General features: G+C 54.5%; 1 protein-coding gene across 1 annotated transcript in view; it reads right to left on the bottom strand.

Annotated features, from left to right (window-relative positions):
- The window catches only part of INTS3 (integrator complex subunit 3), a 50,085-nt gene that overhangs the window by 5,958 nt on the left and 18,985 nt on the right, over window positions 1-25,142 (bottom strand). Inside the window, exons 7-23 of the mRNA XM_054050753.1 lie at window positions 23,509-23,653; window positions 22,324-22,453; window positions 18,463-18,560; window positions 17,565-17,756; window positions 16,383-16,470; window positions 15,775-15,854; window positions 13,528-13,619; window positions 12,717-12,823; window positions 11,865-11,984; window positions 10,332-10,461; window positions 9,436-9,490; window positions 8,432-8,535; window positions 7,232-7,276; window positions 6,673-6,792; window positions 5,958-6,111; window positions 3,609-3,677; window positions 975-1,050 (exon numbers count right to left, since the gene is read on the bottom strand). Of these exons, the coding sequence (XP_053906728.1) occupies window positions 975-1,050; window positions 3,609-3,677; window positions 5,958-6,111; window positions 6,673-6,792; window positions 7,232-7,276; window positions 8,432-8,535; window positions 9,436-9,490; window positions 10,332-10,461; window positions 11,865-11,984; window positions 12,717-12,823; window positions 13,528-13,619; window positions 15,775-15,854; window positions 16,383-16,470; window positions 17,565-17,756; window positions 18,463-18,560; window positions 22,324-22,453; window positions 23,509-23,653 (1,805 nt within the window). The remainder of the gene's footprint in view (window positions 1-974; window positions 1,051-3,608; window positions 3,678-5,957; window positions 6,112-6,672; window positions 6,793-7,231; window positions 7,277-8,431; window positions 8,536-9,435; window positions 9,491-10,331; window positions 10,462-11,864; window positions 11,985-12,716; window positions 12,824-13,527; window positions 13,620-15,774; window positions 15,855-16,382; window positions 16,471-17,564; window positions 17,757-18,462; window positions 18,561-22,323; window positions 22,454-23,508; window positions 23,654-25,142) is intronic.

Raw genomic sequence — 25,142 nt, 5'->3', positions numbered from 1 at the left:
TGGTGGAGATACCAGGACTTTCCTCTTTCTTGTGTTTTTTTTTTGTTTTCTCTATGCCTAGGCACGCTGTGGATGTGCAGAGCCCTGGGCTGCACCTTGCCTGGCACCGCAGAGAGCCAGGGCTCCCAAGCCATGGCACAACCAGCCCAGTAAAACCCATTAGAGCGCACAGCTTGGATCACACTGCTAAACTGTACAATCCGGTTTAGGGCAGTGATCCTTTAAGCAGTGGCAATAATACCTGGAGAAAAGACCTCAGCATAATGTGGCCAACCCAATAGCCCCTCTCGGATGCTGGCTGAGCAGCCAGCTCAGCAGGGCTCTTTCCACGGCCACGTGTGGCATCGTTGACCTGGAGCAGTTGGACACAGACTACAGCCTTCCCAATCAGAAAGGGCAAAGCTGTGGCGAAGCCTGCAGCCTTCTCCCTTCCCAGGGGTTTGGGGTCTCTCTGCAAAACGGGGGCCCGAATCATAGATTGGTTTGCATTGGAAGGGACCTCAAAGCCCATCCAGTCCCACCCCTGCCATGGGCAGGGACACCTCCCACTGCATCAGGGGCTCCAAGCCCCATCCAACCTGGCCTTGAACCCCTCCAGGGATGGGGCAGCCACCACTGCTCTGGGCAATGTGGGCCAGGGCCTCCCCACCCTCATCGTGAAGAATTTCTTCCTCATGTTTAATCTAAATCTTTCCTCTTCCAATTTAAAGCCACTCACTCTTATCCTATCACTCCACACCCTTGTGAAAAGTCCCTCCCCAGCTTTCCTGGAGCCCCTTTCCATACTCAAAGCTGCTCTAAGGTCTTCCTGAAGCCTTCTCTTCTCTAGGCTGAACAACCCCAACTGCTCCAGCCTGTCCGCATAGCAGAGGTGCTCCAGCCCTCTGCTGGAGGCTTGGGGATGCCCAGGAATTTCTCTACTCCCATTCCCACCCTCCCCAATATGTGCTTATGCCTGCAGGAGTGCTACTCACTCAGGATGTTCAGCACTGAGTCCTTCCGAAACATGACGAGGTTCCCCATCATGACGTGGCACACCAGCTCCTGCAACTGGGCGGCAGAGAAAAACTGGGTTAGAGGAACACCGGGGGTTTGCAGAAGCCCCTTTTGAACACAGGTGACCACGAGGCAGGACCAGAGGTCCAGCAGGGAAGCTGTCGCTCTGCCAACATCAGCTATCTCTGCAACAGCAGGGATGCAGCGGGGAGTCCCAGCAACCCTGCGGGCTGCAGGTGGCTCATAAATCAGAGCAGGGTCAAGCAGCTCCAGGGAGAGGCAGCTGCTGTGAGGGCCCAGAGGAGGCAAAGAAGTAATGAGAGGTTAATGGTTTCACACATCAACACCCAGGCTGGGGAGCAAGTGTCACGCAGGACAGACAGCAGATCCCTGCAGGCTCGGCCAGGGCGAGTGGGATGGCGTTGTCCTCTTTGGAGACCTTGGCTGCTGAGTCCAAATGGATCAGTTTGGCTGCTGCACGAGTGCTGGGGACCTAATCTTTGTGCCCTAGGCACCCACAGACCCAGGCTTTTGGAGACGGATGCACAAAGCACACTTCGAGGGCTAGCAGTGGAGAGGGCTTGGGAGGCTGCTGGGAAAGCTCCTACAACTCCAGACCCCTCTGTTTGGTGGCCTGGATGGTTCCTGGTCTGCAAGATGGGAGCTGACACTATGCAGATGCATGGTGCGTCCTGCACTGAGTCACCCCTGGGAAGTGGAGACAGGGAGACGGGCAGCATAGAGCAGGGATAGGAGTCGAGGAGAACTGTTCCCAGCTCCTGTGCTGACAGGCTCAGCTACAGAGCACGCTTCGGCTCTCATCTACCTTGCTCCCCGCTCCTCTGGGTGCAGCCTGCTTGGGTGCAGGGTGCCGGAGACACGTGAACAGACCCTGGGGCCGGCTGAGCTGCCCAAGCTCTGCTTGCAGACCCTACAAGGGCCACACAGCCAGAGCATTGCAGGGAAGCAGATGAATAATAACCGGAAGGAACGAAGGAATTGGAAGAGGGAGGGGAAAGGAAACGCTCTGGGGCTCTGCTGGGAAAAACAAAACCTCTGCATTTCAGCACAGGGTAGAGCCCAGGAGCCGCCGAGAAAGAGCAGCACTGAGCTGGGGGGGTCAGAGTATCGTGACTCAAACTTTTCCTGTACCCAGCTTCGTCTTGGAGCCTGCCAAGGAAAACTTGCTGGCAAGGCGTTCTGGCCCCTGCACAGCTGGGAAAAGCACAACTGGCCAGGAATGGGGTATAAATAGGGTGAGTTAAAGGGTTATCAGCAGATCGCGCTCCAGACGAGCCTAGACAGCAGAAACACGCAGCACAGCATTCTTGCCTGTGCCCACCTCCCCACCCTCAGCTTTTGCTATGACTATTTTTGGGTTGCTCATGGCAACTCAGCATGACCATGGGGAAAGGTTCCTTCCAGGAGGGTCTAAGAGGGCTTGGCCTTCCGCTCGTTAGCCTCCAGCCCTTCTCCTGCGGGGATGTCAGCCCTGCCCGCCCGTGGGCAGCAGGGGACGCACTGCCTGCACCTCTTTTACGCCCTCCTGCATGTGTGCCTGCCCATAGCTTTGCATCGAGCCAGCAGCACTAAGCAAGGGGCTTTAGTATTGCTAATTATCATTATTAATTGCCCACAGCAGCAGTGGCCACGGCACTGCTTTTAGCCAATGTAAATCAAGAAGGAACAGCGACACAGGGACAACTCTCTTGGCTCGCCTGCTGCGGCTCGGCTGCTAGTGAGATCCCTTGAAAGAAGCAGCTGGGATTCAGCTGTTTAACACCAAAACTCGTCAAGAGAAAAGAGATATTCAGGGGGTTGGGGGCTGCTCTTCACAAAGCTCTCAAGAATCATAGAATCATCGAATGGTCGGGTTGGAAGGGACCTCAAAGCCCATCCAGTCCCACCCACTGCCATGGGCAGGGACATCTCCCACTGCATCAGGGGCTCCAAGCACCATCCAACCAGGCCTTGAACACCTCCAGAGATAGGGCAGCCACCACTGGCTGGGCAACCTGGGCCAGGGCCTCCCCACCCTCACAGCAAAACACTTCTCCCCAAGATCTCATCTCAACCTCCCCTCTTGCAGCTCAAAACCCGTTCCCCTCATCCTATCCCTGCACTCCCTGACCAAGAGCCCCTCCCCAGCTCTCCTGGAGCCCCTTTCAGCACTGGAAGCTGCTCTAAGGTCTCCCTACAGCCTTCTCTTCTCCAGGTTGAACGACCCCAACTCTCCCAGCCTGTCCATGTATGGGAGGTGCTCCAACCCTTGGATCATCTCCGTGGCCTGCTGTGGACTCGCTCCAACAGCTCCATGTCCTTCCTGTGCTGAGGACTCCACAGCTGGACACAGGGCTCCAGGTGGGGTCTCATGAGAGTGGAGCAGAGGGGCAGAATCTCCTCCCTCATCCTGCTGGTCCCACTGCTTTGGGTTCAGCCCAGGATATGGTTGGTTTGATATGTGGCCAAGGAGGACTAAATGAGCAGAGCGCTGCCCTGCATTCCCTGCAGATGGGCCATTTCAGGTTTAAGCCTCCTGGGAGCAGAGGAGACGGGTGCTGCCACTTCAGGAACGAGCTTCCTCCCACCCCAGGCGCCACTCCCTTCCTTACCTGAAATGAGTCTATGACAGCTACAATCATGTTCAGCAGCTCGCCGCTTCGCAGGGTCTCATCTGGGAACTGGAAGAGTAGAAAAGCAAGGCAGGGCTCAGAGAAGGACACGAGGCAGAGGCCAGTCAAAAGCTCATGTCCCTATAGGATAAACTCCTCCTCGGTTCAGCCTCGAACACACGCATACGTTCCCCCTCACATGGGGCAGCGTCGCCCTGCCTGACCCAGCTGGACCAGAACCGCTTCCTAAAGGAAACGAGGATGAGTGGGAAAAGGAGCCAGGGAAGTGCAGGAGGGCTGAGAGGCTGCTTCCTCTTCAGTCACTGCTGGAGTGAGCCAAGGGCTGCAAGGCAGCGCATGGGCAGGCTGCTGCGAGCACCCAGCACATCCCTGCGATGCAGCTGACACCAGCTGGACCGAGTGGTGCAAGGAGCCAGGCTGCTTCGATTGCAGGTTGCAGAAGTCAACTACAGTGGTTAAATTCCCCACTTTTCCCTCTCCTCGAAAGCTCAGCTTGCCGTTCCAGGGCCTCATGCCTTAACAGCGATGCAAGGAAACAAGAAAAATCAACACACAGGGCAAAAGGCCAGAAAAACTGGCAGCAGCAGGCGGTGGCTGCACTGTTTGGATCTGGCTGTCCAGACACGCTACTCTGAGGACATTCTGCCTGACTTGAACTGTTCATTAGGCCCAGGGGGGCAGCATCGGGCTCCCCCGGCTTTTGATGTTAAACCCAAAGGAGCAGAGATGGGATCCAGATGCTGCTCTGTGCCGAGATTCCACTCTGAGCACGCATCATGGTGCTGCGGCGCCTGCTCTTGTACGGGTTTTTCTGCCCTCCCCAGGCTGTTCTTGTGCCCCTTTCCCCACAGAAGCCACCTGGAAGCACTCCTGAGGAACAGGGCTGGACGACCTCAACACCCAGCAGATGTTCCTGCTGAACCAGCCAGAAAGGAGGGAGGAGTTGGGCCAGCTCATTCCTCCCAGGGAATGAGAAAGTACACGCAGAACCATGACCCCTCCACCTATCCAGAGCAGACAATGCTACCCTCCCTCCCTCCCTCCAACCCCTAAAGCTGGGTGATCGCTGCTTGTTGGAAGCAGCCTCCACCCTGCAAGTGTTGCAAATAAAAGGCTGCAGCCTGCACAGGGTTGCGAGGGACCATCCTGACCGCAGGAAGGGAACAGCAGCTCTGCCCCAGACCCAGCAGGCTGTGTGGTTTAGGACTGCGCTGTGACCTGTCTGGAGCAGATTCTTTGCTCCCTGTTCCAAACACGTTCTGTGCTAAGTCCAGCTGGCTCCGGCTCCGCAGTGTTGAAAGCAATAAAAGCTTTCATTAAACCCAAGGGTTCGGAGCAGGCCGCAGAACTTGTTCTGAGAGCTGCTTCCCCCAGCTTTCCACACGTCTGCTTGGAGCCTTCATCTGCTGCTCTCCCAAAGAGGAACGGCAGAGCAAAACCTCTTGAACGAGGGAGCGCAGACAATGCTGTGCTGGGAGCCAAGCACGTGTGCAAGATGGATCCGGGACAGTAAGGTCAGTACCTCACCATCCACAGAGCACAAGAGGCTGTAACAGGGCTGAAAGCGGGCAGGAAAATACTGGAATACCAACAGCAACAGCAGCATGTTGAGCCCTGTTAAACTGGGCTGGGGGCTGGGTGGAGACTGGTTTGTGCTCAGCCTGACAATCATAGAATCATGGAATGGTTTGGGTTGGAAGGAACCTCAAAGCCCATCCAGTCCCACCCCTGCCATGGGCAGGGACACCTCCCACTGCATCAGGGGCTCCAAGCCCCATCCAACCTGGCTTTCAACACCTCCAGGGATGGGGCTGCCACCACTGCTCTGCGCAACCTGGGCCAGGGCCTCCCCACCCTCACAGCAAAACATTTCTCCCCAGGATCTCATCTCAATCTCCCCTCTTGCAGCTCAAAACTCATCCCCTCATCCTATCCTGCCCTCCCTGACCAAGAGCCCCTCCTCAGCTTTCCTGGAGCCCCTTTCAGCACTGGAAGCTGCTCTAAGGTTTCCCTACAGCCTTCTCTTCTCCAGGCTGAACAACCCCAACTCTCCCAGCCTGGCCTCATTCGGGAGGTGCTCCAGCCCTTGGATCATTTCTGTGGCCTCCCCTGAACTTGCTCCAACAGATTCATGTCCTCCACATGCTGAGGACTCCAGAACTGGACACAGTACGTAACTTTTTCCAGGCTTTGTGGCTTCTCTGCTGTAGCAGAGGAGGCCTGGAACTCAGAAGAAAACCACCCCAGCCCTGAGCCTGCCCCTGCAGGAAGGTGATTGGATGCGCTTCAGGTCTGAACTTGGTGTCTGGCACCTCGTAGAGGCCTTACCTCCGTGTAAATGGAGGGGGTGAGGTAGCAGAGCAGGCGTACGTCATCCTCCTGGCAGGCCTTCATGTCCATCATCAGACACGTGTGCAGGTCCCCCAGCTGCGTGGCCTGGGCAAAGGACTCGTACAGATTCATCTTCCCCGCTGCAGCTTTGCTGGAAGGAATCATAGAATTGCTTGGTTGGAAATGACCTTTGAGATCGTTGAGTCCAACTGCCTCTGTTCACCACTGAACCAACCCTGAGCACCTCATCTTTTAAATACCTCCAGGGATGGAGATACCATCACATGTCTGACAGCCTGTGCCAGGGCTTCACCACTCTTTCAGTGAAGGAATTTTTCCTAATATCCAATCTAAACCTCCCCTGGTGCAACTTGAGGCCATTTCCTCTCATCCCATCACTTGTTACTTGGGAGAACAGATCAACACCCACCTTGCTACAATCTCCCTTCAAGCAGTTGTAGACCATGACAAAATCTCCCCTCAGTCTCCTTTTCTTTAGGCTAAAAACCCTAATTCCCTCAGCTGCTCCTCTTAAGGCTTGTTTCTCTAGACCTTTCACCAGCCTGGTTGTCCAAGGTGAGACATGCCCAGCTGAGAGAGGAACCCGCCAGCCCCGTGCCACAGCGAGCAGGGACAACACTGAGCTGTCTCTCGGAGGCAGCGTGAGCCAAGCCACAGCATGGATGCTTCCCTGCAGCCCCCACTGACCTACCTGGCTTTTAAATAGTACAGGAGGTGGTAACCAATCTTGGGTTGCTTCTGGTACAGCTCCGACAGGAGATCCAGCAGCAGGGAGAAGCCGCTATTGTCTTCCTGCATCTGGCAGAGGTTCCTTGAGGAGCACAGGACATGGAGACAGCAATGTTAAATGGGATTCCACACATGAGCTTCGCTGCTAATGACAAGGACTGCCAAGTGCAGGGAAATTTGGATCCCAGAGCCAGCCTGTCCTGGCCACGCATGCTCCAGACTGGTCACAGGGGCCACTCCCCAACCCGTGCTGCACAGCACAGCGGGACGTGCAGTGACAAAGCGGTCAGGACCCCATAGACTTCAGCTTCCCAGGGAGCCCAGGCTTCCACAAATGACCATATGAGCTCTGATTTTCCTGGACTGTAAGTCTTTCTACTAAACAAAATGAAACATAGGCAGAACAAAGCAATAAACTCTTCTGATCAGCCCTAGGGCAAGCAGGGCTGTGGCAGAATTGGACCTACAGGATTTCCCCACCAAAAAAAGTGCCCTGACCGGATTATTTGGAGCAGACGTACCTAAATATTAGGTAGAGAGGCTTCCCCACCGACTCCTCCAAAGACCTACGGGACAAAGGCAACTGTCAGAGCACTGAGTGCACCCACCCTGTTTCCTTAGCCATGGCAGGGAAAAAGCCCTGGACCTTGCTCACTGTGGTCAGAGAAACCTGGAATGGTTTGAGTTGGAAGGGACCTCAAAGCCCATCCAGTTTCACCCACTGCCACGAGCAGGGACACCCGCCACTGCATCAGGGGCTCCAAGCACCATCCAACCTGGCTTTCAACACCTCCAGGGATGGGGCAGCCAACACTGCTCTGGGCAACCTGGGCCAAGGCCCCCCCACCCTCACAGCAAGACATTTCTCCCCAAGATCTCATCTCAATCTCCCCTCTTGCAGCTCAAAACTGTTCCCCTCATCCTCTCCCTGCACTCCCTGATCCAGAGCCCCTCTCCAGCTTTCCTGGAGCCCCTTTCAGCACTGGAAGCTGCTCTAAGGTCTCCCTACAGCCTTCTCTTCTCCAGACTGAACAACCCCAGCTCTCCAGCCTGTCTGTGTATGGGAGGTGCTCCAACCCTTGGATCATCTCTGTGGCCTCCTGTGGACTCGCTCCAACAGCTCCATGTCCTTCCTGTGCTGAGGACTCCAGAACTGGACAGGCTCCAGGTGAGTCTCACAGAGCGGAGCAGAGGGGCAGGATCCTCTCCCTCCCTTGCTGGTCCCACAGCTCTGGATGCAGTTCAGGACATGGTTGAGCTTTCTGGGCTGTGAGCACATGTTCCTCAGGCCACTAAGAGTTGGCCTTAGCTAACGACGAGACAGGCCCTGCTATTGGAACCTGACAGCTGTGACTTCAAGCCCTGTTCCAACAAAATCCCGGAGGAACAGTGTCCAATGCTCGTTTCTTCGTGTACTCCAGGGACAGATGGAGTACTTAAAACCTTGGTCACAGACAGAAGCCACCAGAGCATCACCTAAACTAAGCTCTGACAGAAGGCCCTGTGGCAGCAGGTTCTCCCTATGCTTGCGGGGAGGTGGAAAATGCTTTTTTTTCAGCCATGGATACAACAACTCTTGACCAGCTTCATGCTGAATCCTGACTGCTTCTCAGAGCAAGCTTCTGGCTTGTAGCAAAGCCTTCTGAAAACAGTGACTGGTTTACTGGGGAAAGCCCAAGCCCCACTGTAAATGGATGAGACAAAAAAACCCAGATTCTTACTCCTCTGTTATTTCTTCTGGCAAAACCTCACCACGGAAGTGAGCCTTAAATAGCTCCTGGAGGCAGGATGCGAGCACTGATAACTGCTCCGAGTCAAAGTCCTCCTGGTAGAGAGGAAAGAAGGAGTGAGAAAAGAAAGCAGCAGCTCGGCCCTTGCCTGCCCAGCTCAGGTACAGCGGGAAAGGACACAGCAGGGTCACTGCAGCAGGGAACGGACCCCAAGCTGCTCAGGAGCTATTTTTGCTGCTATATTGCAGCACCAGGAGTTGGTCATCAGCAAGATGAACTGCTAATTGACGTCCAGCTCTGAAACACTTCAGAGTCACTGCGGTCCGCTTATTCTCTAATGGCTGATAATTCACTGAGCTCAGCTCTTCCTCTGCAAAGGGCTAACAGGGATGGAAGGCACTTGGCAATGATGATTTACACCCTTTTCCCCATGTTCCCACAGAGGGGAGAAGCAGCTCTCATGCTAAAAGGCCACTTGACTCTAAAGGGAGATTATTAGAGGATGCAACCTCTCTGGAACGCTTAGGTCCTGGAAAACACCTGCAATGCTTCTGCTGGGCAGGGCTTGCTGCAGCCTCTCCTGAGCACAAAGCCAAAGGCAAGGGAGCAACCCAGGCGCACGGCACATGCAGGAGCCCCCAGAAGCTCTGCAGACACTAAAGAAGCGTGTGGGGACAAAACATGAGCACATCTCACCCAAAATCCCATCTGACAACAGCTATGGGGCACATTTAGGCACAAGGTGTAAAGAAACGGAGCATGGATGGAGCAATCTTGCCCTGCAAGCATCCTGGGGTGGTGTTTAACCACCACAGACAGAGCCGCACGGTGTCGTTTTGAACTCTTTTAAGATCCAAGTGTCCTCATTCTGCATCCCTCCAGCTGCAGCTCTCGGGGCAGAGCTGCCCAAGCCGAGAGCTGCCCAGTTCAGGCCACTCTAACTGCTCTGGGTTTGCAGTTTAGGCAGCGGTGCTGCTCCGGGTGTGCGCAGTTACCTCCAGGACTTGATCCACAATTTCCTGCATGACCTCACATTGAGCTTCCGTATCGCTGGAACAGAAAAACAAGAGGAAATCCAAGTTACATAGGAAGATACGGAGAGCAGGGACAAGGGGTCTTTGTGCTGAGCTGGCTCTGCTCAGGACCCCCTCCAGGGTCTTTGAGCAAGGCGGGCTCTGCTTTCTGCTGGTGCCAGGCTTAGAAGAAGGCATGGATCAGAAGCTTGCAGAGACCCAGCCCCGCAAGAACACGGTGCCCTGCTGCAGCATCTACTTACAGAAGTGCCCCAGGTTGTCTGCACTGAGACAAACAAATTAAATGGCTAAAAGCATAAGATTAAAGGCACTTCAAGCCATAAATTATGTTACATCAGTCTGCTATGCCAAGGTCTGCAAAGCAAGAAGCTTTTTTTAAACATTCTTTAGATGAAGTTAATTCCAAGGTTGCTGAAAATCAAGAGTGGAGGTGGGGAAGTCCAGAGGGGACACAGACACATCTCTGTCTGCAGGGAACGTGTCCCATGTGGAGATGTATGGGAACCCCCAAGGCCTGCACAGCCTCACTTTGCCAATCCAACAGTGGAGAAGGATGGAACTCAGAGCCTTTTGCCTTCCTGTCCCTGACTCAGAGAAACTGTAGCCCTCAGTAAATTGCTGTTGTGTCCCGTCTAAGCCCGCTCCAAGGACAAGTTCCAAGCTCTTGACCCAGCACCTTTCAAAACCACCTGGACATTTTCTGCAGGAGGACCTCTCCATGTTAAAGTGAGTTGAGCCACAGGATTGCATTAGCTCAGAGAGAAGGGCTCAGCACTGTGCAACAGGATGGAACGGCCTTGGGTGTCGTTGCCCCAAAGAGATCAACATGAAATGCAATGCGACCCAACGATACCAACCTTCCCTTCTGCAGCTGCAGGACTTTATCCTTCAGCGACTCGTCCAGCTGGTCCAGGAATGGTGTGATATCAACAGGCTCCTCCACAATGGTTTCTTTGATTGGATGAAACCTGAACTCCCTCTTCTTCCCTGCAGCAAAGAAAGCAGCAGTGGAATGGTCTGTTTTCCCAAGCAGCTACATTTCAGAAGCATCAGAGGGAATCTCTGTCCCAGCAGTGGGTGATATGTGGGCCTAGAGGTGCAGTCATCATCCTGGGACAAGCAATGTGTTCCCAGTGAGTGATCCAGCCTCAGATTTTGCCTTCGCTCTTTTGAGATGTGTCCAGGTCACAGAGAGCAGGAAGGCGGGATGGTATCCAAATGCAAGGGGTATCCAGAATTGTGGTTACTGTTCAGTCCACTTTCCAAACCCGAGCCTGTCCTTCGTGCTCAACAGACAGAGCCAGCTCGCACGTCTCTCTCCACCCAAGGCACAAACGCTTGTGTTTCAGGGCTTTGAGACTGAGACACCCCAACTGCTCTTCCACACCCTTATCCTCCAGGCTCATTCTGGGCCACAAAAATGACCTGCAGAGGAGTCCAGAAGCACCAGTGCCAAGGCAGATGTGCTCACAAAGAAACTGTCACTAAGGGATGAGATAAGGTGACTGATTCGCTTTATAAAAACCCTCTCTGCATGTGGCTTTCGAGCCTGTGGCCCTCACAGAGGCCCCAAGGAGCTTGCAGGACGCCTACGGGGCAATTGAAGACTGAAGTCACATCCTCTCCCCCATCCTGCCCCTCCTCAGTGCAGGGGCAACCGTCCAGCACAGCAGGAAGCTCGCCAGAGTCCTATCACCAAAGCCAGGAACAGCTCAAGATTTCTCCAGCCCCAGAGAGTGAGTGGAGGGGATTCTGGCCTTGTGCAGGCAGAACCACGGCTTCGAGAGGGAGCGAGTGTAATGAAAACCATGTAGCTGAGCAATTAGAGGTTTGAGCCTCATCAGAAGCTGCCTGAGAAGCCCTGTTTCCAAACAAACCATCCGGCACAGCATCTGTCCCATGGATTCCCAACCAATGCACCACAGCAGGGCTTGAGACGAGTCAGATGTCTAGAGAGGACACCTGGGTGGAGGAAAGGCTACCCTTGAAGGATCTAAGCTCCAGGGAATAAACCAGGCAAGAAGATGATGCCTAACAGGCAAGGAGCCCAACAGTCTTTCCCTTTGAGCACAGATCCGTATTGGATCTCCTGAGCCGGGCTGGCAGAGACTGGGAAGCAGCAGAGGCCTCAACACCCTCTCTTGCAGAGGGAAACTTGGATCTCAGGAAGGGAGATCTGCCTTGATCACTATTCCTGCGGCTCATGGGAAAGGGGCTTTGAGGGAACTGTGCTTACAGTAGGTTTCCATGAGATCCTCCATCACGAAGGGAAGGTGCCCGTAAGACACCAGGGAAACACCGTCCGACGTAGAGGCAATCAGCAGTGATTCACGCTGTGGCGATGCAGGAGCACGGCAGAGCACTGCTGCTCAGCCGCCTGCGCTCCTCACCTTTGTTGTTCAAGTCCTCTTCGTCGTCACTGAACGCTGCCTCGGCGTTGTCATAGCAACTGTCTTCCTTTTCTGACATGTGGTTCTCCATCTCCATGGAAACGGGTTCCTCAACTTTGACTGCAAAGGGGTAATGCAAAGGGGTCAGAGCAGAAAGTGAGGTTACAACAGCTCCTCGCACAGTGGAGGATAAAGAGCCTCCGACAAGAAAATAAAAATGCTTTAAAAAGGGAAGAGTTTGGGCAAGTGATGGATCCTGGAAAATTCAAGCTGGGGAAGGGAGCTCCCATGACTCCTTGTCACCAGCCCTGCCTGGTGCCACGTGGGGCATGATTGGGCCCCTCTCCACCTCAGCTGCCCAGCGTCCTTCGTGCTTCTTCCCTCACGCAGGCTCAGGGCAGAGCCCGGGCCCCAGAGCACAAAACGAGCTTTGCCAGACGGCGAACTCTGGGGCAGAGGGTGTGTGGTTGGGGCCCCTCAGCTGGAGCAGCTGATCCAACGGCAAAACCAAACCGGCTTACGGGCCTTCAGTAGACCTGGCAAAGCAGCAGCACTGTCCTGCTAAATACAAGTTAGAAGTTCTTGGTCTTTGTTTAACCTAATTACACTAATTAATTAGCCCACAGAGAAGAAAGGCTAAGTAGCCCCTATGGAGCAGAGAAACAAGCAGTGCACATCCTCAGCAAGCAGCAGCGAGGATGAAGGGAGATGCTAACCATCTATAAATACGAGCGCCCGGAGCCCTCTTCTCCCTGGAATTTTGGTTGGACCCTCTCCCAGTGGCTGGAGAGTCGGTGAAAGCCCCATCTCTGGGAGGGCAGGTCCCACCACAGCCTCCCACCACATTCCTACCTTCGATGGGAGGCGAGGGTGAACTGCAGAACTCAGGGAACTTCTCCCTCAACATGGCACGGAGCTCTTTGTCCAGCTTCGGGTTATCGAAGAGAGGGGCCAGGTGTCTGTGTCAGGGGGGTAGGAAGGGAAAGGGATGAGAAAGAGCCGGGACGTGGTATCCTACTGCGCAGCTTTGCCTCGGTGGACGTGCAAGGGGATCTTCTCCCTTATGTCAGGGGTTTGGTTTGTGTTACAGACCACAAGCTATGAGGTCTCATTTTCCTTGGTTCCCTCACTTTGCCACCAATGGGACTTGTGTCACCAGAAGGCACATGGGAAGGGGAGAAGAGATCTTACACCTCCTGGGAGGATAATTAGGCTGAAGCAGGAGCTGCCTGCAGGCTGGAGCACCACAATCAAGGCTCCTCCATTCAGCCTGGAGACTATAAAGTGTTGAGGATGTTTTTATTCCTCTGAAGGCTAGAACTTTCGTAGCCCACCTACATCCACGGGCAGGGACATCTCACTGGATGAGGGGCTCCAAGCCCCATCCAACCTGGCTTTCAACACCTCCAGGGATGGGGCAGCCACCACTGCCCTGGGCAGCCTGGGCCAGGGCCTCCCCACCCTCACAGCAAAACATTTCTCCCCAAGATCTCATCTCAATCTCCCCTCCTTCAGCTCAAAACCGTTCCCCTCATCCTCTCCCTGCACCCCCTGATCAAGGGCACCTCCCCAACTTTCCTGTTATTTTGACCAGGCTGGGGAGATCCAGGAAAACTGGAGCACAGCAGTTGGATAAATGTAGTAAAATTCAGGGCTGTCTTACGCAAGGACTCGCTTCTCCACGATGTGGGTGAGAGAGTTGAACACGCCTTGCCGGACGTGAGCCTCCAGTGGTGGGTAGAAGTTGGGAATAATCTGAAAATGGGAGAACGACCACGTTAGTGCCATGAACCTTTCTACATTCTGCCGGGTCTGCGGACGCGGCCAGGATGAGTTAAGGCCACCAGTTGGCTTCTTGGGTCACTCCAGACCCAAGCACCGCATCCCAGCTGCTCTGGACCGAGAGGGACAGCAGAATAGCTCTCCGAGTGCCACATCTCATGGACAGTGGGCAGAAACATGACCAGCCCACGCTTCTGGCTTTTCTACTCAGGAAATCCAGCTGATGGATCTCCTAGGGATGACAAAAACGCACAGATACTGCCTCATGAGCTGGGAGAATCCCTAGCACTTGCCAGGGCCACGCTCCAAGCAACAGCGACTGCTGCAGGAGTGGAAGGAATAGGAGAAGGGCATCCTAAACAACACCCAGCTCTGTCCACACGAAGTTCTTTGCTTCTGGAGGGAGTGAGAGGACTCCTCCCTGAAATCTGGATAATCCTAGGAACCTTCCACCTAGTTCCTCTTTTGGACTCAGACAGCCCAGGGACGGGAGGAAACGGAGCGTGCTGGGCGTGAGGGAAAAATGTGATGCAACTTGCAGCTCTTCCAGTGCTCCTGCCACAGAAAGACCCTGCTTCCAAGAAAAACAATCAGCTCTCCCCAGAACCAAATTGCTAGAACTGGCCGCTCTTGGTGCTGCTTCCGCTAGGACCGAGGGCAGGACCAGCTCTGCTCCTGCCCAAGGAGGAGGATGATGGGTCAGATTGTCCCCAGCTGCAGTGAGATTCTGTTTGCCCTCTGGGAATGACACTGGGCAAAGCGGTTCATTAGATTCTAAAGGGAACAATTCAGAAGCTTTTTTCCAACTAATCCTCATTCTGGAAGGATTTCTTTGCAGGGCAGGGAAGTCTTGCATGTGTTCCCACAATGACACATGGGCCCCACGCTCCAACAGCGCTAGATTTATCAGGAGATGGCGAGGACTCACCAAAGCCTCTGGGGGCTGGTTTTAAGAGGCGAATAATTTGGCAGAGTGTTGTCAGTCAGTGTGTCTGACCCTGCTCTTGGCAGGTCTGCAAGGGGAAAATCCCTCCTTAGTTTAGCATAGGTAAGGGGAGGCTGGAAAAGCTGCCAACGGATACGGAGCTGCTCCACAGGCTGTTTCGCAATCAAGAGACTCCGGGCAGGACAGACCAGATGATGCACTCAGGAATGCAGTGAAAAAGAGAAAAAAAAAAAGAAGGGAGAACAGCTTTTTTGTTTTGGTTTGGGGTTTTTTTGGCTGAAGAATGGGCAGCGAAATGACATGTTCGCTGCTCAAATATTGCTGGCTCTAGGGATTCATGCAATTCCCTTCTTGTATGATGGAGTGACAACGGGCCTTCGGCCATGAACGCAGCATCTGTCCTGCCTAGAGCCTAGAATCATGGAATGGTTGGGGTTGGAAGGGACATCAAAGCCCATCCACTTCCACCCCTGCCACGGGCAGGGACACCTCCCACAGGATCAAGGGCTCCAAGCCCCATCCAACCTGGCCTTCAACACCTCCAGGGATGGGGCAGCCACTACTGCTCTGGGCAGCCTGGGCCAGGGCCTCCCCACCCTCATCCTGAATTTCTTCCCTAGATCTCCTGTCAATCTCTCCTCTTCCAGCTGAAAACCATTCCCTGTTGTCCTATCCCTGCGTTTACTGTTCCTGCCCTTTGTGACCGGTCAGCATGGAGCAGAGGGCAGCCCGCAGGCTGTGCCGCTCACCACTTACTGCTCCCAGCTTTTGTCTTGGCAGAGGAGGAAAAGCACCGACCTACACACCCGTGCTGCAGCACCAGCGAGGGGGAGCACTCAGAGGAGAGCATAGCTGAAAGGCACGGCTGCAACCCCTAAGGAAGCACCTCCTGGCCAGTGCAGCTCCACTCCTCTGCACCACAGATAAGTGTACGAGGGTAAAACAAGCCTCTGAGGCTGACAGAATGATGAGCTCTCTTTGAAGCACGACCTCTGCACAGCTGTTTCCCACTGGAATGTCCCTTGTTGAAGCTCCTGAGGAGTCTTCTCCTTGTCCTACGAGTGGACAACAGACTGCATGGATCCCATTGGCCACTTCTACAGCCCTCATCAATCAATTCCTGCCATGCAGCTTATTTGGCAAGTCAGGTAATTCCCTTTCAGAGAGCGAGGGGCAGCTCACCCGGCACATGAAATCCAACAGCGTGGCAGTGATGGCAGGGTGAGGCTTCATGGAGTGATGCATCACCAGAATGGCAGGTTCTGGAAGGAGAGAGCAGGGAGCCCGGTGTTGAGAGTGCAGAGATGCCCACAACCCTGTGCCCCCCATCCCTGCAGACCCAGCCTTCTGCCCTCGGGGTGCACAGGGAAGTCCCTTCTTTTGGTTTGTACACACTTTTGCCCTCATCCCACTTCTAAATAACCCTTAGGCTTCAAAAAATGAATCATCAAATCATGGAATGGTTGGGGTTGGAAGGGACCTCGAAGTCCATCCAGTTTCATCCCCTTCCATGGGCAGGGACACCTCCCACTGCATCAGGGGCTCCAAGCCCCATCCAACCTGGCTTTCAACACCTCCAGGGATGGGGCAGCCACCACTGCTCTGGGCAACCTGGGTCAGGGCCTCCCCACCCTCACAGCAAAACATTTCTCCCCAGGATGTCATCTCAATCTCAGCAAATCCCAGGAGGGGATTCCAGAGGAGGGAAGTGATGGCCTTTGGAGATAATCTGGTAGTCATTAACCCCTCCATTGACTCCAACCCACTTGAAGAAAGCCTCCCTGCCATACCTATATTCATGATGCTGTCCTTCTCAGGGTTGAAGAAGAGCCAGTCATAGAACAGGGCCAGTTTGGCATTCGAAGCAGCAACGTTGGACTAGAAAAGAACAGAAAACCATAAATCATTCAATGAATACACCGCTGAGCGGCCGACTGCTCGGCATGCTGAATATGCTGGGCCCTGCTGCTGCAAGGTAAGGGATAGCAATGTTCTTCCCATCAGCAGGAGAAGGCAAAGCTGGCAAAACCCCATCAGTACCTGCTACTGCAAAGGAGAAACTGCACAGAAAGTGGGAATTGCTCGAGCAAAGGTGCCTGCTATGGAAGCAGCTCCCACCAGGGCAGCGCACAGAGCGGCAGGGACCCTGGCAGTCCCAGGATGAGAGGTCCGAGCCAAGCGCTCTGGGAATCACAGCCTGTCTACAACCCTGAATTGTGTAAAACTGTGCCCTGCACACAGAATGATCGAATAGTTTGGGATGGAAGGGACCTCGAAATCCATCCAGTCCCACCCCCCTGCCATGGGCAGGGACACCTCCCCCTGGATCTGGGGCTCCAAGCCCTGTCCAACCTGGCCTTCAACACCTCCAGGGATGGGGCAGCCACCACCGCTCTGGGCAACCTGGGCCAGGGCCTCCTCACCCTCAAAGCAAAATATTTCTTCACGAGATCTCATCTCCATCTCCCCTCTCGCAGCTCAAAACCATTCCCCTCATCCTATTCCTGCACTCCCTGGATCCAGAGCCTCTCCCCAGCTTTCCCGGAGCCCCTCTCAGCACTGGAAGCCGCTCTAAGGTCTCCCCAGGGCATTCTCTTCTCCAGGCTGAACAACCCCAACTCTCTCAGCCTGTCTTAATAACCAGCTCTCAAATTATTTCCGTGACCCCCTCCAGACTTGCTCCAACAGATCCACGTCCTTCTTGTGTTGAGGGATCCAGAAGGTGGGTTTTATGAAGGGACAGCAGATCCCAAAGGATCTGACGTGCAGCAGAGCCAGAACTAAAACCCAGAGCACAGAACAAAGGCCAACAGCCCCACCACTGCTCTGCATCTCCTTCAGCCCTGTCAGCGAATACCTAATCCCAACCTTTCTGGCAGCTTCCAGCCTCAGCGGGTAACGCCATTCCCTGCAAGGGAAGGGATCCCAGGTGATTCCATGCTTTGCTTTTGGGTCTGGCCCTCGTAACTCACTGTGCAGGTGGTGAGCAGCCACCCGATGATGGCCCAGCGTGGGAGGATGTCGGAGCTGAGCACCTCATTGGAGGGATGGACCACGCCGCAGATGTAGCGTATGAGGTCGCAGCGCAGGGACTGGCTGTCTGGGGTGGACAGGTATTGCCGCTGAAACCAGTCCTGGTACCGCTTCTGCTGGCCGAACCGGACCTGAGGGGAAAGGTTAATACTCGGGTTTTGCTCAAAGCTCAGGGAAAGGCTGCTAGAACCACGCTCCACTCTGCGAGCTGTCTCTTTTGGCAAACTCTGTTTCATGCCCTGCTCCACATCAACCCCACGCTGGCAGCATCTTCAGAGAGACCAAGGAAGGAAAACGCCATTGTGCAGCATTCTCAGGCAGGGCCTGTCTCCAGCTGAGCAGAAGGGACCACACGCCCCGTGTGCGTGGCTCAGCGCAGCCTTGAGCGGCCTCGGACAGCAAAGGGGAAGTGAGCTCTGCCTGGTGTGTGAACGCAGATAACAGTTAACCCTGGTGCTGTCGCTGCATAGCTCCTGACCCCTCTTGAATGCGGCTGCAGCTGTCAGAGCACCGATAACCCACTGCATCGCAGCCACTCCGAGAGCGCGCTTGCCTTGGAAAGCGGCCAGCCAGGAGCAATGTTCCCCAGTAAAGCTGTTTTGTGCTTTTAAATGAATACCAGGGGTGTCTCGGGCCCGTTTACATCAGCTGCTGGGCAGCCTCTCCTCCTCCTGTCACTGTTAGATGCCAGATGCAACAAATTACTGCAACAAGTTACTGCACCAGTAACTCTGCCCTCCCTCCCAGCGTGAGAATGGGACCAGTACTCAGTGGATCGGGCAGGGGTGCGTGCCCTCCTTGCCTGTGCTCACTCCCTGGTGAGCATGAGGGAATTACCCGTGAGGTCATGAAGAGCAGCTTGGTTTCCATGTCGGGAGTGAGGCGACATGCCAGGAATTTGCGAGAAGTCCTCGACTGGAGGAGCTGCAGGACACCTGTGGAGAGACAGAGGTCAGTGTGCACTCGGATGGCCCCGTCATCAGCACGGCATGAATGGGATCCGGACAGGGGTCCACCAACATCCACAGTGAGCTGAGCGGGGAGCATTAAGCTCCACTTCCCCAAGGCTACAGGGAATCAATATTTTGGCTGGAAAAGGTCTCCTAAAACATCTCCTGTCTAGGAGCAAAGTTTTGTCAGAGATCACTAATGAGGACACCAGGAATGAGAGCCTGGAGAAAGGGAGAGGATGAACAACAGGGCTGAGATCTGGAGGAGGAATGAGAAAGTCCAGATGCCAATTCCAAGCTGTAACCAACAGAGCGTGTTCTGCATGTCCCACTCTTCAGCCTGGGCACCAAAAAGCAGGGCTGGCACAGAAAGCGCCCATCCTGGGCTGTGCCAGTATGAAAGTCCAGTTCTTCCCGGAGATGTAACAAGAGAGATCAGATGCAACAGAGAACTTGATTGCATATAGGTGTGTAGTGAACAGAGAACGGGAAGGTGAAGATGCAAAAGCCACTCTCTTTCCCAGACAGCTGCAAAGAGGAGGAATTTATGACCCGAGCAGAGAGGCTTTGCTGCTGCTTGACAAGACTTGAAGGATTTATGGGGCAGCCAGCTCTGACGCAGAGAGGCAGGCGCCAGGGACACCGCACACAAGAGGTGCGCTTCGCTCTCGCACCGTTCAGAAGTCGTCCTTCTGCCGTGCAGCCAGAGGATCACACCTGGAGCTTCAAAGCGAAAAGAACAGACGCCAGGTCCTGTGGAGCTCAGAGAAAGGGTGGAGCGAGCTGCACATCATGGGGAGAGAGCCACAAAAGCACCTCACTTGGTCAGAGCTCCCAGGTGCTCAGTAGGAGGGACGGATTCTGTGCCTGGAGTCAGGCCCCGCTGTGGTTTTCTCCCCCTACTCGGTGTAGCTGAGCTTTGGCCCTGGTCACAGGAGTGTGGAGCTCAGCAAGATTGACTCAGATTGGAGGGGAGAGAGGGATACAAGCCCAAGAGCACATGGAGAGGCAGCTGCTAGAGGTAACAGCCACCTTGCAGAGCAGTTATTACACAGTGGGCAAGAGGGCAAAGAAACATTCTTATGATCAACTGCAGGGGATTATTGTGGGAAGGGAACCTTCCAGTCTCCACACAGAATCACAGACTGACCCGAGTCAGAAGGGATCCACCAGGATCATCGAGTTCAAGTCCTATCCCTGCATAGGACAGCCCCAAAATTTAAACCAAACACAACGAAGCACAACCAAGGGCACCCCTGGACAGATCAGTTCCTGCTCCGAGTCTTCCTACCTGGCCACCAGAGCCAGCAACGGGGTCCTCTGTGGGATAGGGTGGAGTGAGGAACCCAGCCAGGGCTCCTGGTGCACTGCCAGCCCCAGCCCACCTCTCCCGGCCACTGCTCGGCTGCCTGCGCTGGGTTCTCCCCTTGAAGGGATGTGAACTCTGCCTGCTCCAGCTCTCTGCAGCTCAAACAGCACAGAGAAACACACTTGTGTCTGCACACACACTTGTCCTGGTCTTATCTCACCTTTACGAAGCATCAGGTGACACCATGGACCACTTGTTGTGGTTTCAAACAGGAGAAAAAGGGAACCAAAGGAGAAAGGGCAAAAAACACTGGGAGCTTGCAAGTGGTCAGAGGAGAACGAGTCCGGAGTGTTGATGTTGGCTCCAATTTAGGTATTGTTTTGCTGGGTCATTTGGCAACAAACCAGGAAATAACGCTGGCCAACTGCCCCTACCGGCGTGGGAAGACATTAGGCTAGAGAGACATTTGTTAGGTGCCCCAGGACACAGGAGCTCAGCACTTGGCTGGGAAGATCCAGAGCTTCTAGTGAACGTATGGCTGCAGAAGGAGGCAGGGTTGAGCCCTGAAAATGTGAAACGTGAGCCTTCCTTAGGGCTAAGACTCCTCTGCCCAGGGTAACTCTGACAGCCCAGAGAGGAGAATCGAGTCCCTGCGGCTGGCAAAGCTCAGCAGGGACCAGCACTGACAGGAGACAGGCGCTGGAGACAGAGAAGAAGCCAGAGATCACAGAGCTCAAGGAGCATTTAATCAAATGATGGGCTGTGAGTATCCCTGAGCATAATCTGAGATCTTTAAAGTGACACTAACACGGCCCCTGAGAGAAGAACAGGCACTAGAAGGGGGCAGAATACTTGAAAGCTCCATTTCCAGAGGCTTGCTGGAATGGCTGCAGACAGAGGATGATGTGACAGCCCCAAGAGAGGTGAATAATTCATAGCAATAAAAATTGTAACACTCTCCAGTTTGACCCAGGATGCACAGTGAGCTCCACAGCGGAGTGTTCAGCACAGCGAGCGTGCAAGGCTACCCGGAGAAATAAAATCTCACTTGGAAAGCATCAGCTGCTGCATCTTTTGGACTTCTTGCTTTAGAGCTATGGAGCTTCAACCCAGCCTCTGAAGGACCCAGACACTTTGTATCTTTGGGCTCCCTCTTCAAGTGCGCTTAATTAAACAAAGCAACAATCAGAATTAAGCCCAGAACAAACAATAAATTTGAATGGCCCTGGTCTGGCCCAGCCATCACCTCATGGTCTGTCATAGAATGGTTTGGGTTGGAAGGGACCTCAAAGCCCATCCAGTCCCACCTCCTGCCATGGACAGGGACACCTCCCACTCCATCAGGGGCTCCAAACCCCACCCAACCTGGCTTTGAACCCCTCCAGGGATGGGGCAGCCACTGCTGCTCTGGGCAACACGGGTCAGGGCCTCCCTACTCTCACAGCAAAACATTTCTCCCTAAGATCTCATCTCAATCTCCCCTCTTTCAGCTCAAATCCGTTCCCTTCGTCCTATCCCTGCACTCCCTGACCCAGCGCCCCTCCTCAGCTCTCCCAGAGCACCTTGCCGGGCTGGAAGTTGCTCTAAGGTCTCCTCGCAGCCTTCTCTTCTCCAGACTGAACAATCCAAACTCTCCCAGCCTGTTCTTGTATGGGAGGTACTCCAGGCCTCAGATCATCTCCGTGGCCTCCTGTGGACTCGCTCCAACAGCTCCATGTTCTTCCTGTGCTGAGGACTCCAGAACCAGACGCAGGGCTCCAGGTGGGGTCTCATAGAGTGGAGCAGAGGGGCAGAATCCCCTCCCTCCCTGCTGGTCCCACTGTTTTGGGTGCAGCCCAGGACAAGATTGGACTTTCTGGGCTGCAAGCGCACTTTGCCAGCTCATGTGGAACAGTTGTTATAGCGGCCTGAAGCTGTTTTTCAGGATGAGTTGAAGCCCAGATGCCTACAAGGCCTCTGCAGCATTTAAAAAACAATGGCAAAAGCTGTCAAGTGCCAGAGCTGACCATGGGAGCCTAGTCCAGGCCCTGCCCCTATTCCTAAGCTCCCTGCAGCCAGCAGAAAGCTGCTTCTGGAGGCATCTCCTTCCAGTTAGTGACAAGAGGGGCTCTAGAAACAACCACGTGGGTCTTGAGGTGTGATCACAGGGTGTAATTATAGCTCTGCACGCTCTTCTCTAAGGGAGGGACTGACATTCCCAATGTGTTTTGCTTTAGTAGGGCTGTGATGGAGCCCATTGGCTCTAGCATGGTTCTAGATGGGGTGAAAACCAGATGCTGTGCAGGATTCTCCCTCCAATTCACCCTGGAATGGGCTGAGGGTCATGACAGCCCCATCACGAGGGCGTGCGAAAGCAGGAGGGGGTTGCCTGTGGCCAGCAGAGGCTCTCCCCATGTCCAGGATGGAGCTGGTCACTCCTTTGGCTCCAACCCTGCCTACCTGTGAACTGGGCGCTGAGGACCTGTGGGTTGTGGATGATGTCCTTCCAGAGCTGCTCAAACTCAGGTATCCTCGCAACATTTTGAAGAAGCCGCACAAGGTCCCGGCCGATCATGAAGCAGTCCATGAACTGGAGAAAAGGAGAGGGAAAATCTCTGTTTACCTGCTCTTGAGCAGGGGGAAGGGAGAAAGCACAGGAGGCAGGAGGAGGGGAAGGGAGGAACAGTCAGTCAGTCCTTCAACCTTACCACCAGCTCCAGATGATTCACTCTTTGCACATTATCTACACTCTTGCCCCTGGCAGCCTGCCCCTCTTTTGAAGCTCGCAGGTTCTGAGAGGCAGGGTGACAGGCGGGAAGGTCAGCAGCTATTTTAAAATGTTCCTTCTCTTGTAAAGCAAACAATCAGCCCATAAATCTGACATTTTCACTCCAGGACTGCAGCCAGTCTCTCAAGCTAGGACTTGACACTTGGTCCTTCCCATCCAGCAAGGAGGAAGGGGAGAGCGGGCAGCACCCAGAGCAGCGGGGACCATGTCCTGCAGAGTTAGGACGCCAAATGCAAGAATTTCTGCCTACACCTTTCTTTGGTGGCTTTGTCTGCATGATACAGACCTAAGAGTGGCCTGGAGCCGGCTATTGTTTTCCCCTTAAGCCTGCAAAGCTGCCTCACTAAGGGAGGAACTGATGTCCCTGCAGCCATATTTTCAAGGCCAAGTTGAATGAGGCTTTGAGCAACCTGATCCAGCAGAAGCTGTCCCTGCCTATGGGAGGGGATTGGAACCGGATGATCTTTAAGGTCTCTTCCAACCAACCCATTCCATCATCCTATGGTGAGCCACAAACACTGAGGTCCAGCAGAAAGAGAATGGTTTCAACTGGCCTGAATTCTTGTCGCCTGAATAAAACAGACTGAAATGAAGTAGCCCCATCAAAACAGCTGCCCGCTGCCTCCCGCCTTCTACAGCTTGGGTAGTGTCGGGATAGCTGGGGAAAATAGGTCCCAAAGCCAACCACAGCTCGCACCGAGAATGAACCCCATACCACCGCCTGCATGGAGTGGCTGAGGTACCCGCACAGCTCACATTTCCAGCTGCAGGAGGAGCAAGGGCACTGCCACCCTGCGCAGACACAGACTGCCCAGAGAGGCAGGACTCCTTCCCCAGCCACCTCCTGCTTTGCTCACCCGTTCACGGAGGAGGGAGATGCAGAAATCCACTTCCTTTTGACGAAGGGCCTGGAGCTGAGATGTGCCGTGATGGTCCACAATGAGCCGCAGGTAGGTGTACACCGCCATGGCGATCAGGAGGCTGCTTTTCAGTACCCACTCTCTGCAAAGTAAGAAAGAACCCAAACACCTTCAGCCACCTCCATGAGGAACTACAGCCAGCAGTGACATAAACATAGAGACTCAGGACAGAGGAAACTGAGGCACAAAGGAAACTGCAAGGGTAGGGCTTCAGCCTGCTAGGACAGCCCAGAGAATGTTCACCCATGCACTGTTTCCTTTTCCATACTGGGTACTTGCTACGCTTGGTCACAGAATCATGGAATGGTTTTAGTTGGAAGGGACCTTAAAGCCCATCCAGTCCCAAACCCCGCCACGGGCAGGGACACCTTCCTTGGGATCAGGGGCTCCAAGCCCCATCCAATCTGGCCTTCAACACCTCCAGGGATGGGGCAGCCACCACTGCTCTGGGCAACCTGGGTCAGGGCCTCCCCACCCTCTCAGTAAAATATTTCTCCCCGAGATCTCATCTCAATCTCCCCTCTTGCGGCTCAAAACCATTCCCCTCATCCTGTCCCTGCACTCCCTGATCCAGAGCCCCTCCTCAGCTTCCCTGTAGGCACCTCTTCCTTGCCCAGGATGGTCCCATCACACCCTACTGTCCAGGGGCTTGCAGCCTGAGCTCCCTAGGATGGTGACACATGTATTCCCGCGAAGTGGTGGGTGGATTTCCAGGGCCACAGAGCTGTTCCCTGCCACAACCACCTATGACGTTTGCATCTGCAAGCAATGAAGTGCTCAGGAGCGAGTGGAGGGAGCGGCTGCCCCACAAATAGACTTCACCTTGACATGAACACTGACTGCCACTCTTTACTGTTATCCACAGCCAGAAGAGCACTGAGTAAAAGACAACACAGCAGGACAACTACAAAGGACCTGCCCCTATGATCAGGCCCCAAATGCTCTCATGTACACCTGTGCAAGAGGTGTTTTCACACTCCCCTGCTGCCAGTGCCGAGTGGATTAATCCAGCAAAATTGGTGGTATCCTGAGAAGCAGGGCGACTGGTAAAGAGATAGAGCAGCTCTTGAGCCTTTCAATGGGACCAGGCAGCAGCTCCCACAGTGCTGGGATAGAAGAACGGCTGCCACTGCCCTGGCGTGAGTAGGGAACGGTGTATGGGGCAGAAGGAAAAGAGCCACGACCACCGGAAAGCTGGGAGCACCGAATGGCAAAGTCTGGGGAGAAATAGATGTGCTGGACATCAAATCCTAGGGAGATCTGCGAGAGGGCAGATGTAGCTGCATGGAGAGGGTCTGTGGTGGGAGAGACATCGCATCGCCATCGTGACAGGGATCTGTCCTACCTTGGGACACAGCAGTGCTTCGGTCATCACAGGGGCTGTGTCCCCAGGAGCAGCTTTCTGGAAGCAGATTTATTTCCCAGCCGACCAGCTTTGCATCCTGAGCATGGGCAAGGTGCTCAGTCCCGCTCCCTAGGAGCAGCAGAGCCCACGGCAAAGCGTCTCCATTGGCTGCTCGGACGCTGTCTGCCGCCTGTGCCGCCCCGCCTGCCCAGTCTGCTGGGTGTGC

Source organism: Cuculus canorus, chromosome 28, assembly GCF_017976375.1.
Source record: "Cuculus canorus isolate bCucCan1 chromosome 28, bCucCan1.pri, whole genome shotgun sequence".
In the NCBI taxonomy this organism is placed as follows: Eukaryota; Metazoa; Chordata; class Aves; order Cuculiformes; family Cuculidae; genus Cuculus; species Cuculus canorus.
Note: the sequence above shows the minus strand (reverse complement) of the source record. Positions and strands in the feature narration are given on the sequence as shown.